The 15,385-nt window shown below is 44.6% G+C and overlaps 1 protein-coding gene across 1 annotated transcript in view; it reads right to left on the bottom strand.

Moving 5' to 3' along the window:
• Window positions 1–14,301, bottom strand: part of LOC130182996 (LHFPL tetraspan subfamily member 7 protein) — a 96,476-nt gene extending 82,175 nt beyond the window's left edge. Inside the window, exons 1-2 of the mRNA XM_056398276.1 lie at window positions 13,602–14,301; window positions 13,014–13,505 (exon numbers count right to left, since the gene is read on the bottom strand). Of these exons, the coding sequence (XP_056254251.1) occupies window positions 13,014–13,376 (363 nt within the window). The 5' untranslated portion in view covers window positions 13,377–13,505; window positions 13,602–14,301. The remainder of the gene's footprint in view (window positions 1–13,013; window positions 13,506–13,601) is intronic.
• Between the last annotated feature and the right edge of the window lie 1,084 nt (window positions 14,302–15,385).

The following is a 15,385-nucleotide window of genomic DNA, read 5'->3' as shown; positions in this document are numbered from 1 at the left end:
AGTCACTTTACTTCAAGGTGAACATAGAGAACGTTACATAAATACTAATACGAGGCTAAAATACAAACTGTGAATACACACGCACATAAACTCCAGTGTGTCTAAATGAGTTGCAATAAATGTTTCCCACATTAAGGAGCTCCTATCTGCAGAGATTCAGCCAGAGAGGAAGAAAATATTTGTCTCCACTAGGAAGACAGTCAACGCCCTGCAGATATCTCTGATTATATGCAGCAATTCCCTCCTGACCCTGAAACTAAACAGGAACACCAGCAATTCAAGTCCCAACCAACGGCTAATTTCTAAAAGTCTGACATGTCTAAACTGTCAAGGAAGCTTGTAAGAGCAAGATTTTCAGTGACATTTCTCTTTATATAACACTCAGTAAATCTATACACGTGGGATTTGTGAATTTTCTTCTCTGAAGCTTCACAACTCGCTGTGGGATTCAACAGAGAAGTTATGTTTGGAAGCTCGGCTTGATCCCAGGAGCTTTATGTTTTGATGTTGCTGGATTTGTGAGAAGTGGAGCAGTAAAACTATACGGAGAAAACGCAGCAGAAAATCCCCAAAACGTGGTCGATTCCATCAAACTAGCATCTTCTCCTCTACAGATTGTCGGCTTTAAGATGCAAAGTGGAGGCAGATTCACTGTATTCACGCGTTGTTCCTGATCCTGCTCTGTTACCTGCGACCCCTGTGCTTTCGCTACCGACAGAGGCCGACTCACACGGCCTCCACCGGCCCCTGCGCACCGAGCCAAGTGAGCCATCATTTATGTTAAAAAATGGAGAAAGGCTCCCTGTTAAATCAATACATAAACTACCCGCAGGATCCACAGGGCAGGCAGTGGAAGTGACAGGCCGCTTAACAAATGGATGGCGGCCTCCGGGAACCCGCTGACTCAGCACGTCCCCCCCCCCCCTCCACCAAAGGAACCAGCGCTCCGTTATGCTGCCCCATCTCTCCCCCTCTCTTATCAGTCCGACAGCTGGCTGTGTCTACCTGGGAAGTGCTGATCAGAGACTCTTAAATATCGCCAAAGCAACAATATAATTCATAAGAGAGATAAACGCTCGCAGTGTCGATGGGTTTTCTGCTGCTGGGAGTTCAGCCAGTATTTGAATAAACATCCCCTGTCTGCTGCGGGAGTATATCACATTTTTGACCATCAGTGGCTTTGGAGGCGAACATCATCGCAGCGAGTGTTTTGCTGTGCCCACTGCTTTGAGAATATCAAATATCAGATATAAAAAGCAGCAGAAAAATATCACACAGAGCAGGTAACGTCCATCCATCAAGGCTGATGAGATCATAAATCCTTCTCCTGCTCAGCCAGATTGATTTCCTCTCTATTTCACCTAGATGGGTATAAAATGCAGATCAACATGTTCCCCTCTTCCCCCCCCCCCCCCCCCTCCTCATCCCTCTCTCAGGCACCTGTTCTATCCATCATCTGGACAGCTGTTCCTCTGCACTTTCAATTCCTCACCCGTATGCAGCGCTGACCTCTTGCCCTGCTCCGCCTGTCAACACACTCCCTCAAAGCCACCCGACACACACACACCCCCAAAATCTTAAATGCGTCCAGGACTCAGACAAAATCTACAGACACAGGATTTTAAAAGGTCCCACATTTTCTTCTTCTTCTGGGTTTTATTTTGAAGTGTTGATCCATCAGAAGATATATTTGTGGTTTTAAGAACCAAAAACCATCTCAGTGTAGTTTCACATCTCCTCTCTCAGGCTTCTCTCTCGGGCTCTAGTAACAACAGGTCGTTGAGCCAATCAGGAGATAGGAGGCTCTAAGCCTTTCTCCTGATTGGCTGATTGAATGATCGATCGCTTGTCTGAGTGAACCAATAAAAATATAGCAGATTTCAGGTAAAAACACTCAGAGAAACCAAATCCTGCAAGGTTTGGATTGTGGGTCCAGGTGGGCGGGGCTTGGTGACTGCTTCGTTGTGACATCACAAAGATCCAGAAGTCCTGACGGCTGGTTTTAAGGCTCAGTTTCTGAATACAGGCTGTGTGCATTTCTCTGTGGACTGAGGCTTTGATACTTTCACAGTATTAATATAGAACCTAGACCTGATCTATAATCACACTACACATGGACAGAGACCTTTAGACTGGAGGAGCTTTAAGGCAGAGAAGTAGCAACTCCTACAATACTCATACTAATACTGCATGTAGAAGTTCTCCCAGAGTTTTCCTTTTTAATCATTGACTCGCAGCCTCAACCTCCACATGTCAGTGTCCTTGAGCAAGATGATGACCCCATATACAGTACGTGTGTGTGTGTGTGTGTGTGTGTGTTCAAACAGGCTGATTGTAATGATTATGAGACACAGTCTCTACATCACCATCAATAGCAAAACGCATAACTGAGTTTAAAAGACTTACATGATCCCATATGTAACGTCCAGTGTGTGTGTGTGTGTGTGTGATGTGTTGTTGGATCTGATGGTGAATCGTGTCTATGTGCCTGTGAGGATGTTGGAGACTTGCTGTTACAAACTGTACCGACTCCACAAGCACTGCTGTGTGTTCATTAAAGTCAATTGAATTGAGTGAACTACAAATCAGGTATTGTCAACATTACTGCCAACCGTTTTCTAAAGCCTTTTAAATTGATTTCCTACCTTCCAGAAAGTCGTTGCTTTATATTCTTCCCAGAACAGCATGAAAACAAACTCGCGGAGAGTTGGAACATTGTGAACTGACAAAGGCTTTTTCAAGGACTCACCGGTCGGACCTGAACCTGACATGTGGTTTTGTTGCAAGTTTCAGGTTTGTACTGGATCACTTTCAAATGTAACTTCAAATTCTCTGTCTCTCTCTCTCTCTCTCTCTCTCTCTCTCTCTGACTTTGCCAATCATCTGCGTCCATGTGCATCATGCGTTGTACACTGTAATAAATTGCTGTAAATTGTGGATTTACAACACTATACTATATTCATACTATTTTATTATTAAAATACTGTTGAATATTCATCCCTCGCAGGTAAATTAACCTGTAACAGTATATAACTGTAATCTTCCAGCATAAAGCTTTGGAAATACATGCTATCATCCCGTTGTAAATCCAGTCACTGTCCATCATCATCGCACTGATTCTTGTAAAGAGGCTGATGTTTCTGTTTTGATGAATGTTTTTCTTCTTTAATCGAACTTCTCATACAACTCATTTTTTAAGTGACGGGATGCGTCTGGTTATTTCTGAGTTTGACTTCGGAGAGCAAAGCTTCAGTCCGCTCAGACTTCAACCGAGAAGGTAACGTTACGCTTTGGCATCGTCCAGTGTTGTTTGCACGATTATTAAACTGTTGTCTGTTCAGATAATGTTTCATTAGGTGTAAACTTGGCAAAGAAAGCTCTGTAGTTCGAGGCAACGTTAGCTAAGAGGAAAGAAGGTGTTGTTTCCAGCCCCTTTTCATTAAACATGTAAATAAGGTGCCGAATCCTCAGGCAGCCAGCAGCCAGCAGGTTTACCGTATTAAAGTTACCGCCCACTTCACAGTGAAGAAATAGATAACTTGTGTTTGCTTGTGCAGCTATAGAGCGGAGACCTACTGTCGCCTCACACTGAGAAGGTTCTGGTTCTGCGTTCAGACCCGGGGCCTGAGTGGGTTCTCTCCGGGTTCTCCCAACACATTTTATTGTGTCATTTAAAGTGCAAGTTTTCTTTGTATCACACTTAAGCTGAAACAACATCTGTTGTCAAAGACATTTAACTAGAGCAAGATGATGTTGTGAGATATGTTAACAGAATCAGAGCCAACTGTGTTTATCCTGCATGTCATCGAACCTTCCAAGAGTTCAGAGGTTTGTTGTTTCAGCAGAGACATTTTACAGTTATTTAACAGTGAAATTCTTTACGGTGTAGATACACAATACACTGGGAGGCAGGAAGAGAGACGGCACGGACAGTGCACTGTATTAGCCTGCTCAGCTTCAGTAAAGGAGGAAATACAGCAAAGTGGGAGTTTCTTAAAATCCCAGATGTTCAAAGGAAGGTCTTTTCATTGTGCGACATCATGACCTTGATGTGACGACAGATAAAAACCGCAGCAGCACCACGGAGATCGATATTCTGACATATGATAGCTAAATAAATTGCACATGGTCTCTGCAGAGACAACCTGAATGTGGAAGCAGGCGAACACGCTCAAACCTGTTGCCAGGCGCTACAGCTTCCAGGAAACCACAAGCTGATGTGAAATCATAACTATCAAACAGGTGTGACGGTACCTGTTCACAGCTCTGGAAAAAGGCTGTTGATCTACGAACTAGTACAGCAGATAATTTATTGTTTTGAGATCCTGCTGAGTTACACGCTGAGAGCTCACTGCAGTCGCTGTATTTCCATAATCTGTGTCAAGTCTTGTTGCTTTCCAGAGCAAACACATAGTTTCGCTTTTCAAAGAGAGCAGGTTCAGTCTGGTCGGGTCTGAAGGGCGAGCAGAACCAAAACACTTCACATTTATGAGCTACTGTGTGTTGGATGTGTAGCTGTGTGTGAATTTGGCGGTTTCGTGGATTAAAAGGCTTCTGATCGGCAGCCAACTCAGAAGTCCCAGATGTCAGAGCATCCTTGAAGGCACCAGCGTGCAGAGCTTTGATAACAGCTCCTACTTGTAGCTGTACTTCCACATAATAGCATCATTCAATAAAAAATAATTCATATAAATAAAAGCACTGGTGTGGATTTCACTCCTCAACCAGGTCTCGGGTCTCTGTGTGTTGATGTTGTACAGACACAGACTGGAAGCAGCAGCCTGCGTAGAGGAGAATCAGCATGGAGACTCATGGCGAGCAGTTATAGAAAGTATGCATGATTTGTAGTTAATTGCATAATAAATGCAGAAACACTAGAACATCCTCTACGTGTATTGACAAACTCTACAAACTGCTCCCATCAGAGGCAGACAGCACCGTCTGGCTCCATTTCAAAATAAAAGATAAACACCCGCCTGACATATAAGCACATCATTATACTTCTAACCCAATCCAGCAGATATTGCCATCAAATTGTGTGACATAACGATAAACATAGTGCGAGTTTGGAATGATTTTTACTTCAAACAAGAGAAAAGTCAAATTGTAGCTTGTGATGGAGTAAAAAACGAGAGTCGTGATTCCTTTCAAACGGCCCATTCTTCCTCAAATCTATCACTGTAGAAACGCCGCTCTGTACACGCGCTGCCTACCATTAATTCTGTCACCAGTCAGACGACGGCCTTGAAGTAAACATGCGCTGTATGAAAATAAGTCAGCACACCACATTTCACGCAAGACTTGCTGTCAAAGGACTAAACATCTATCTCTCTTTCCAGTTCCCGCGCCTCCTCCTGCTCCACACTCTGCTTTTTATAATGAGTATATTTATGTACCTGGAATAAGTCAAGTTGAACAGACAACCAAATACAAAACACCACTAATTTATATTTGGCTGAGCCCGAGGGGGGGTGGGGGGGGTGGGGGGGAGGGGGGGGTGTATGTTTGTCTCATAAAGCAGCAGTTGTGTGCGTTTTCAGGCAGCACAGAGATGACGGCTCCGCTCTAAACCAGCCACCTGAAAAACAACTGGGTGGAGGAGCCGGTAGTAAAACATGACTGTTGACCCCCCCCCCCCCCCCCCCCCCAACCTCTTCTTGCGCGCCACCTCTCATCCGTGCTGGCCTCCCTTCTGCCTTTGTCTGTGTTCACAGGTAAGAGCGCGGAGAACTAGAGGCTGGGCTAAAGGTCGGGTGGGGTGGGGGGTGGGGGGGGTGGGGACAGAGTTCAGATTGTAAAAATGGATGACGGCTGCTTCGTGCTGTGGAGGGGGGACGGTTTGCTGAGGCGCTGGTTTGGAGCGGATACAGACCTGCTTTGGCGTCAACGATCTGTTACAGCCGGGCTTTTCTGGAGGGAAACAAGAGGAGGATTTATACTGAATCTAACTCTTTCTCTCTTTCACTCTGCTCCCTAATGCCCCCCCCCCACCCCCCCAACTGAACCTTTAATTACACCATCAGTGCTGACATGGACGGCCACTGTACATCACATCAATGTCTCTTTTGATCACGCTCAGATACGTGAGAGAGAGAGAGAGTTTTTTGTGTGTGTGTGCATCTGCGTCCCTCACTCATCACTTTTCATCTCGCAGCGTGCGCGTGTCAAAGTGGTGCATGTGTGTGTGTGCGTCACTCTGAGCTGTCTAATCGTACTTGTGTGCGTGGTGAGTGCGTCTCTGTGCGTGAAGCGCTGGACAGAACAGAATGAGGCCGGCAGGAGAAAAATAAAAGCAGTCAGACAAGTCCACCTTTTGTCTCTGATGCAAACTGGGCGAAGGAGTCCCCACGGGGCAAAGCAGGAATACAGCATGTGCATTAGACCCCATAACGTCATTTATAACAGGCAGACACACTTCCACACAAATGGCTTTCACCACAGAGGTTCCCCATTAGCATTAAAGGAGAGAGGCTGTAAGAGGCAGGGAGGGGGGGGAGAAGCTTCACTGCTGCAGTGAATCTGAGGAGCAACTCCGGCCTGCACAGACCGAACCACGGCTCTCTGGTCTGTGGAGATTTCACTGCCTCTGCTTGTCTGCTGAGCTGCTGTATTTGTCACAAAGTGGCAGGGAATACACTGAAGACCTCGAGAGTGTGTGTGTGTGTGTGTGTGTGTTGTGTGTGTGTGTGTGTCACTGGACCTTCCTGGCCCCTGCGGTGGAGGCCGACTCAGAGCGAAGACCCTTCATCTCTCTCTCATGTTGTTCAGACAGATAAAGGCCAGACCCTGTCCATCATTCTGTTATTAGAGAGCAGACAAAGTGGTGAATCCCTGCCTGAACCTGCAGCACCAGGAGCGAACCGTCACACTCCCTCTGCCTGTGGGGTGGGGGTGGGGGTGGGGGTTGGGGGGGTTGTCACATCTGGTTAAAGACAAATATTTAATAAAGGGAGAGTGCATTCACTCTGCTCTGCTTTAACTGTTTTTTTCTGTACTGAAGTTATGCTGTAAAAAAGTGTTATGAAAAATATGGTAAGAATTGATCATCTTAATGGCGACTGTCTGAAGTCAGAACGTAATAAAACTGTCACTGATGAGAGGATAGTTTGAGTTGATATATGTGTCTTGAATCACTTTCAATAAAATATGAACAAAATGTGTTTTTATCTATTTGGTTAAAAAAAAATAATGAATAAGCTCAGAGTAAATGTTATTTAGCTACTGGGATACTGATGGATGTGATCTATACGACTTCAAAAGGCAAACTAGACTGTTTTAAGGGATGGTACGAAAATTACTGGGGGGGTGAGCAGGGGCTGAACCCCCCCACCACCACCACCACCACCCTCATAAATCCCCCCTCCCAGAGTTATTAATGTTTTCTTTGAACCTCTCTCTGCAACACCCTATGTCTAAATAATAGTGTTAAATTGGTAACACATGTACACATGAATAAACCCTGATACAGAGGCAGAGCCGTTGTGCTCTGAATACAAATCGCACCTTTATGAACTCTGGCAGAAGAGAGACTCGTCTGTTCCTGAGCAGCAAATTGGAAAGGAAGGTTGAAATAAAAATAAATTTAGGAGATGAAAAAAAAAAAAGACCCTCCCTTGATCGCCTAAAAAAAAAAGTCAGACTACCTTCAGCCAAAAGAAAAATGACAATTATAAAACCCTCCCCCTTTTCTGACCCCCCCCTAATGATGTTCAAACAGTCCCTAAGCTGGAGTAATAAGTGAACACGCTCACATTATTATTTCCTTCTTTGATTGTTCACTGGAAAGAGCTCCACACTTTCTGATGCTCGTGTGTGTGTGTGTGTGTGTGTGTGTGTGTGTGTGTTATCTACTGAAGTAAAGAAGCTGAGGTGAACAAAAAGATATCATGTTCACGTAAAGCGACTTCTTAAGTTAAAGAACGTGACGTCTTTCTACCTGTACTCGCTGCATGTGTCGCTTCTCTCCCCTGCACTATTTGGTTTTAGTTTATTTTGCCGCTACACTTGATTTGTTGTGGTTCTGCTGCTTTGACAGATGTTATTTCTGTAAAATAACATCCTCACGCCACAAACAACACGCTGAAAATATGAAAGCAACATTTCCTGTTCAGCTTTTTTCTCTCCTCTCTAGATGTTGACATTAACGAACGAGGGCAAAGACAAAAGTTGACCCGCTGCCACACGAAGGAATCATCAGTGAATTTCATTAAATGAGTTATCTGTCTCCTGAAAACTAGTTCTGGCTCAGTGAGTGGTGAAATGACATTTAGAGCATCTAGCAGGGTTCATGCACCAGTGAGTGTTCTTCATAGGTAGCTGGTAATTAGGCATGGTAAAACATCTCCAGCAATGTCTACAATTCATCTTCTTGGCATGTTTCACAGTCAACACGGGCCGATTGTTTTGTCTCATGTGTCAGAGGATTTCAGTGGAAGCCAATCACATTCCCTTCTTCTTTTCTCTTTTTTTTTTTTCCACAGCCCAGAATCTGCGCCTTGACTCGCTGCCATCTTCTGCACAGACAGACAAAAGATCAGGACGAACTCAGACATTTTCCAATCACTGTTCCTGGAGCTCGGCCACGACTCATTTAGGCTACAAGACGACCTTGACATTCAGTGGGCACGGAGTGCACGAGAAGCCAAACACACGCAGCACAGTCCGAGAGCCACAACACCTTCACGTGTACCACCAGTACATGTGTACACAGAGTTGCGTGTGTCTGAGCTGTTGGCTGGTTACTACAGAGGCCAAGCTAATCCAGCTCCAGTGTTTAGTGCTGTGAAGCAGCTGGAAACACATAAGCTGTTAACATGTTAAGGTGAAAATGTTTTCTGGCAGGCGCCCTCCTCCTCCTTCACACTTTACCTAGCAGCAGCTCACTGAACACCTCCTCCACTGACACGTCCAACCTGGCAACCTCCACCGCAGCAGAACGCGCTTTCACACTTCCGCTGACTTCTGCACACGTGCACGCTACTTTTCATGTGTACACAAACATGATCACACACACTACCACGACTCCACGGCTACTCTGATGGAAGAAAATCACACAGCCCAGCAGAAACAGGCTGAAGTAACACAAGGAATAATTTATATGGTAAAAACCGCCATGCAGAAGAGGCTGTTTCCAGCTGTTGCAATGATCTCAACGTGAGGCGGGTGGCGCCGTGGCACATTGATCCACCGAATATTATATAGAGACACTACTTTGTAAACAGGAGTTCACATCAACATCCAAGTCGTGATTGTGACAGATTTTTTCTGAAAGTTCAAATAATAAAGTCCCTGAAAGGTCCGACAGACAGGGATCAGCTGTGTTATGGCTCCTAAAGGTTTATTAGGCATCGAAACGCTTCAGTGTGTTTTCCATTATTTCATATTAAAGAGTTGAAGCACATTTCTCTCGGTTTTCCTTTTAGAGATGTTTGTGGGCGCCAAGGAAAAAAGGAAAGGAAGGCAACAGTAGAAACACAGAACAGAGTAAAATGACGAGATTAGTCTGCAATATAATTTACATTTTATTATATAACAAGAGTTAGTTAGTTATTTATAGTGTTGTTGTTTTACCTTTTGAAAACAATGTTCATTTTCGGGAGTTTTGCTTAAGTCTCTGATTGTACTCGAAGTCTCGACCATGTTAGAATTATTGTTGAATGTTAATACTTTGCAGAATTGCATTAGATTACAAGAGTTAACATTTTTATTTAACATTTTTTTATGCAAGCTATTTACATGGTTTAAAACTGGATCTTTTTCTCATTGATGTCTTGTTGTTCTGTATATTTCTCTACTTCTCTGCGACCTCAGAAAACAGAGTTTTAGAATAGTGTGGTTTTGCTGAGGATCTGTGTGACTGACTGTTCCACTTCATACCAATGTTAGATTTTTTTATGTTATACAGCCAAAGTGCACTTCACTTGATTGTTGTTGTTTACCTTTTGAAACCAATGTCGGAACTATTTCAGAATTCTAGTTGAATGTTCATAAATCATTTGAATGATTATTTAATGATTAAATAATTAAAAACCAAAATAAAAAAGAATCGTGATAAGATTAATCCTGCCTAAAAAATCGTAATATGATATTTTCCCCATATCACCAGCCCCTAAGTAGAAGTATAAAAAGTTCAAAGTACCTCAAAATTGCACTGAAGTACATTACTTGAGTAAATGTACTTTGTACACCAGATAAATAAGACACAGAAAGATGTAATTTCACAGTCCAGGGAGTGATACAAATGATACAACAGTGAGCATCTCGACAACAACAACAACAACAACAACAACAACAACAACAACAACAACAACAACAACAACAACAAGAGATCCCACCAATCCTTCACCCTGACACACTTCAGGGGAAGAAAACAAAGAGAATAAACACAGAAGTAAACAAAGTAAACATAATTAGATTAACTTTATTTATCCCACAACTGGGAAATTCATTTTCTATGTTTTATTATAATTTTAATATTATGACTAATATTAATGGACATAGAGAAAAAGGGAAATAGTTAAAACTGTGATAATGTGTCGCACACAGTATTTTTAACCCTCACACGACCGACTCTGCAAACAGACGACCAGCTTTTTCCATCTCGACCATCCTTCACATTTAACACGGAAATGTGTTTGTTTGCCACCCTCTTTTACATCTCGCAGGGGTCTGCCTGTGTGTGTGTGTGTGTGTGTGTGTGTGTGTGTGTGTGTGTGTGTGTGTGTGGCTGAATGGAGGCCCTGCCAGCCTGGCGATGGCCTGCACTGGGCTCCAGAGCGCCAGCGGCCCTGGAAAGCGGTGTGGTCCATGCAAGAGCTTTTGACAACATGGAGCGACAACAGAAAAGCCCAAAGAGACTACAACACAAGTAGGCCAGCCTCTCAGGGAGCTTCCTCCTCCTCCTCCTCCTCCTCCTCCTCCTCCTCTGTCCTGTCCTCCTCTGGTTCACTCACACAGCAGTGGAGAGCTCAGTCTTCCACTCTGATGGAGACAACAGAGCTCCATGTACAGTGATAGTCCACAAACACAGAGTGGGACTAATGGCTGCTGAGGCACAGACGACCCCCACCCCCCCCCACCCCCACCCCCCCACTCCCCCCCCCCCCCCACACACACACACACACACCCTCCATGTAAACTATTGTTGCCTGCAGTTTGTACTGAACAGGTTTGTGTTTGTGAGCAGGTAGTTGACAAAAAAAAAACAGAAGGCTTCAGCAAAACTAAGAGTGGTGGTGGGGGGGTGGGGGGTTATGTGTGTGTGTGTGGTGGGGGTGGGGGGGGTGGAGTAATAAAGTGGCTCTGATGAAAACTTAATGGCCCCTCACCTTTATTCATGGCTGTGGGAGCAGGATCGTGCGCTTGGGTTCACCACTATAATAACACATGTAGTTCTGCACAGAAAAGCAGCTCCATCAGCTCCATCAGCTCCATCAGCCTCCTCACACACTCACTCACTAACACACTGGAAGACCCACTAATTAACTCACTGACAACTGGCTAACAGGCAAAACGACTCCTGATTTTAGCCAAATGAGCCTTAAACACAGTGAAACCCACTTAAACTCAGCGGAGGACGTGCAGCAGTTAATGTGTGAATATAAATCCAGTCGTGTGTTGACTCTTGGCTCTACCTGTCCTCTGCAGTTTCAACACCTGTGCCTCGATGTGAAAACAAACCCGGGCGCTGCATCCGTCTCTCTGCAGCGCTACTATCACACCACCAAGCAGCCACTTATTAATATCTCCCTTTCAAATGCTAATTCCCCTTCATACATAAATCATAACTCCAGAGGTGGCTGGTATATTGTAGCAGTTTTTTTTGAAAGATTTCTACAGGGGGGGTGCAAGGCTGGGGGGTCCAAACAGCCTGCCTGTAGTCAGGAATTAAATTATCCCACAACTTGCATGAATAGTAAGCGTCCCAGATACAAGACTTCTAACAAGGCCAATTGTTTCTGCTCTAACAAGCTCCAGACTCTCGTCAGCTGACTCCCACTTCACTGCAACAGTCTGATTTGATAGTGAAAAAGTCACTTCCAAACTTTTAGTTAAAGTTAAAGCCCTACAAACAGATGAATGTATTATTGGCTCACCAGCGCTGGTGTGATCAAACCCCCCCCCCCCCCCCCCCCATGAGGTGTTTGTTGTTGGATATAATTGCACAGCTGTTTCCTCCACGGGTGGGGGAGAATGGAGAGTGGTCTGAAACAGCCACTTGCACATTTGCTAACTGTTTTCAATTTGATGAAATTGAAATTCCTGCTAGTAGGGGCCCCTGATCAGTGAGCAGCCCCCACCCACCCAGAGCCACTTTCACAGCTTTGATGTGTGTCTGGCGTGCTGTGCTGCAGATGCTGCTCTGTATGATACCATCACCCCCCCCCCCCCCCCCACCACCACCACCACCACCCCCCAGATCAATGAATCATCTCTTCTGACTGAAACACTCTGCATCATCCCGACTGTGTTTTCACAGAAATTGACTGAGGAGCATCAGAGCCATTATTCTGTAGCATCATTCAGTCGACTGTGACACATGCGTGTGTGTGTGTGTGTGTGTGTGTAGCATGTACAGTGTGTGCCTGAGTTGCATCATGAGGTGTCAGTGAACCCTGTACGGAGTCACAAGAAGATCTAAGACAAATGTGAAAATCAGATGAGCTGCTGTTGATGCTGAACATGAAGTAACAGCTGATGGATCCAGTGAAATTTACATTGTGACATTAAATAAGAACTATTTCAAATTTAAAAGTGAAAGATAAAGGACTTTTTTATTAATGCAAATCAACTTGTTTGATTAAATGTCTCAAATCAAGAATCATTCTCTTTAATTTGGTTGATTCTTCATTTACAGCAGTAATTATTTTAATTATTGGGATTATTTTATTATGATGATTATTAATTTTTGCTGCCCAGCTACTGTTTCAATCCTGGATCCAATGATAGCATGCCATGCCCACAAGCTCTCATCCATCCACATGTGACAGACATGGGTGTGTAAGGTGAACTACCTGCCAGGAGCTGGAGGGGATCTCTGCAAATTTACCCAGTCCCCCGAAGGTGTAGCATCGGTACATGTGGTCCAGAGACTCCGAGCAGTGCCACAGCAAGCCGAAGCTCACAGAGTCCTTGTTGTGGTGGTGGGGGTGGTGCTGCTGGTGGTGGCTGTTCCTCAGCTGGTCCTTAACAATCCAGGCAGGAGATATGAAGCTGAAACTGCAGACGGCGACCAGAGCGGAGGAGAGGAGCACCCAGAAGCAGCCCACACAGCTGAACATGGTGGCAGCGTGGGGCAAAAAGCCCGGAGACAGACCCAGCTCGATCCCAAACCCGGCTTCTTCTTCTTTCTTTTCCCGGCCCAGGAGCGAATGCATTTGGAGCTCACACCTTCAAGAGCAAGACTTCAACTTCAGCCCCTGACCAGCGCTACATCAGCACAACATCAAATCACTGGACATCCGCAGGGGCAGCTGTGTGAGCGCGTGCCCCCCAGAACATCTGGACTGGAGAAACAAACCAGTAAGAAAACATCCAAAACACATCAGCAGGAGGAGTGACGGCGATACAATAAAGTCAAGTGATCCGCGGCATCCACTCACACTGGAAACATGCCCCAGTCTGACACACAAGATGTTTGTCACACCCAAAACTGTGCGCGCAGCTGTGCGCGCAGCTGGAGCAGCTGGAGCAGCGGTTCAGTCCAGACAGGTCCTGGGTCCTCAGCTCCTCTGCTCCTCTCAAGGCACTTGCGCTGCTTCAACACGGACAGCAGCGCACATTGCGTTTCAGGAGGAGTGCGTCTGGACAACGTCAAGCTCACAGAGGTTAAAAGGAGTACTTCCGGACGTGATTTTCAAAGTAAAAATACCGAAGACGATGCGCCGCAAGATTTGAGACTGTTGTGAATGTACCAGAGCCACCACAGTAAAACGCAGAGTAAATTGAAATAATTATAACTAAAGAGGCAATGCACTAATTTTACACATAAATGTCAGTTTGCTCACGGTGATGAGAAGTTCTCAGTCTCAGCCTATATAAAGTCTGTGGCTCTGGAGATGTCTGACAAAGTAAGCCTGCCATTTGGTTGCATTATGGGAAATGTAGGATCCAGTGTTTTTGGAGCTTGACCTTAGGAACTAAAAGACCATAATAGCCATTTCAATTCTGACCATTCCTCTTCTCAAAATTTAACGTTTAACGTCTTTAAAAAACAATGCAAACATTATTATTATTATCCTAGAAATGTTCACAATGTAACACAGAGATGGACGTACAACTATATATACTGAATCAACAGCAACAACTGCCCACTAAATGTCTCCCAGACCCTCATCTGGTTGTTGGACTTGGGTTGAGTCTCTGCAGTTATTCTGTGTTGTATGTTGGGGGGGGGGGGGGGTTGGGATGATCTAGCCCATCTAGATCATCCCAACTCCCAAGTGATTAGATCAACCAAGTTACAAAAAACATGTATGAAAAACGAATCTCTACATTCTCAATGGATGACATGAAAGGATGTAATGTGGTGCCTGTCTGTGTTACATGATCCAGGTGGACGAACAGCGTTTAATGTGCGGAAACCAGCTTAGTGGTTTGAGAATTTGGGGAATGCAACTGTACTGTAAATTGTGATAGTTAAGATCAGTCAAGGATCCCTGTAACAGCAGATCCGTCGAATCCCCTTGTTAACGTTAACATCACTTTTACTCTGAAGGTAAAAACGCACACTTCCGGTGTTCTGCACATTGTCTCTGTTTGACTTGACAGAGCGTCTGACCTCAGGTACCTGTCCAAGTGCACCTAGCACTTTGTTGATGCTCGTTGTGTGCACTAGTTTTCATAAAGAAACAAGACACAACACTGTTATAAAAACAGAGTATGAAACTATGAATTCAACGTTTTTTAATCTGGATGAAAAATGTTATTCTGCGCAAAACAAAATACTTCTGAGCATCGACATGTACAGTTAAAGTCAACATTGGTGTATTAATTGTTTCACACAGATACGAGTCCGTGTCAACATCTCAGCCAGAGTCCAGGACTGCGGCTGACTTGTATGGAGGTGGGCGTTGCCTCTGCACGTGGAGGTATAGCCTCAGTCTGGAAACCACGATGAGCTCGTGGGACTTCACGCAGCACGTAGTAATGCGCTGTGAAAAAGCATAAAGGCGTTTAGCTAATTAATGTGTCAAATATCATACGCCAGTTAGCTTTAGCAGTGAGCTAACTGTGTCTTCAAATACAACCAGAAAATTCACCATCTTTCAAATCCAGTAATTTGGAGATATGCTCGTGTCCATTTAAAGCAGATATTAAACAGCAAGAGGCGACTTCCACAGTCAGAACTCTAAAATGAATAATTTATGAATGAATGAATGAATGA

Source organism: Seriola aureovittata, chromosome 15, assembly GCF_021018895.1.
Source record: "Seriola aureovittata isolate HTS-2021-v1 ecotype China chromosome 15, ASM2101889v1, whole genome shotgun sequence".
Lineage (NCBI taxonomy): Eukaryota > Metazoa > Chordata > Actinopteri > Carangiformes > Carangidae > Seriola > Seriola aureovittata.
The sequence above is the reverse complement of the archived record's forward strand: the minus strand, read 5'-3'. Positions and strand labels throughout refer to the sequence as shown.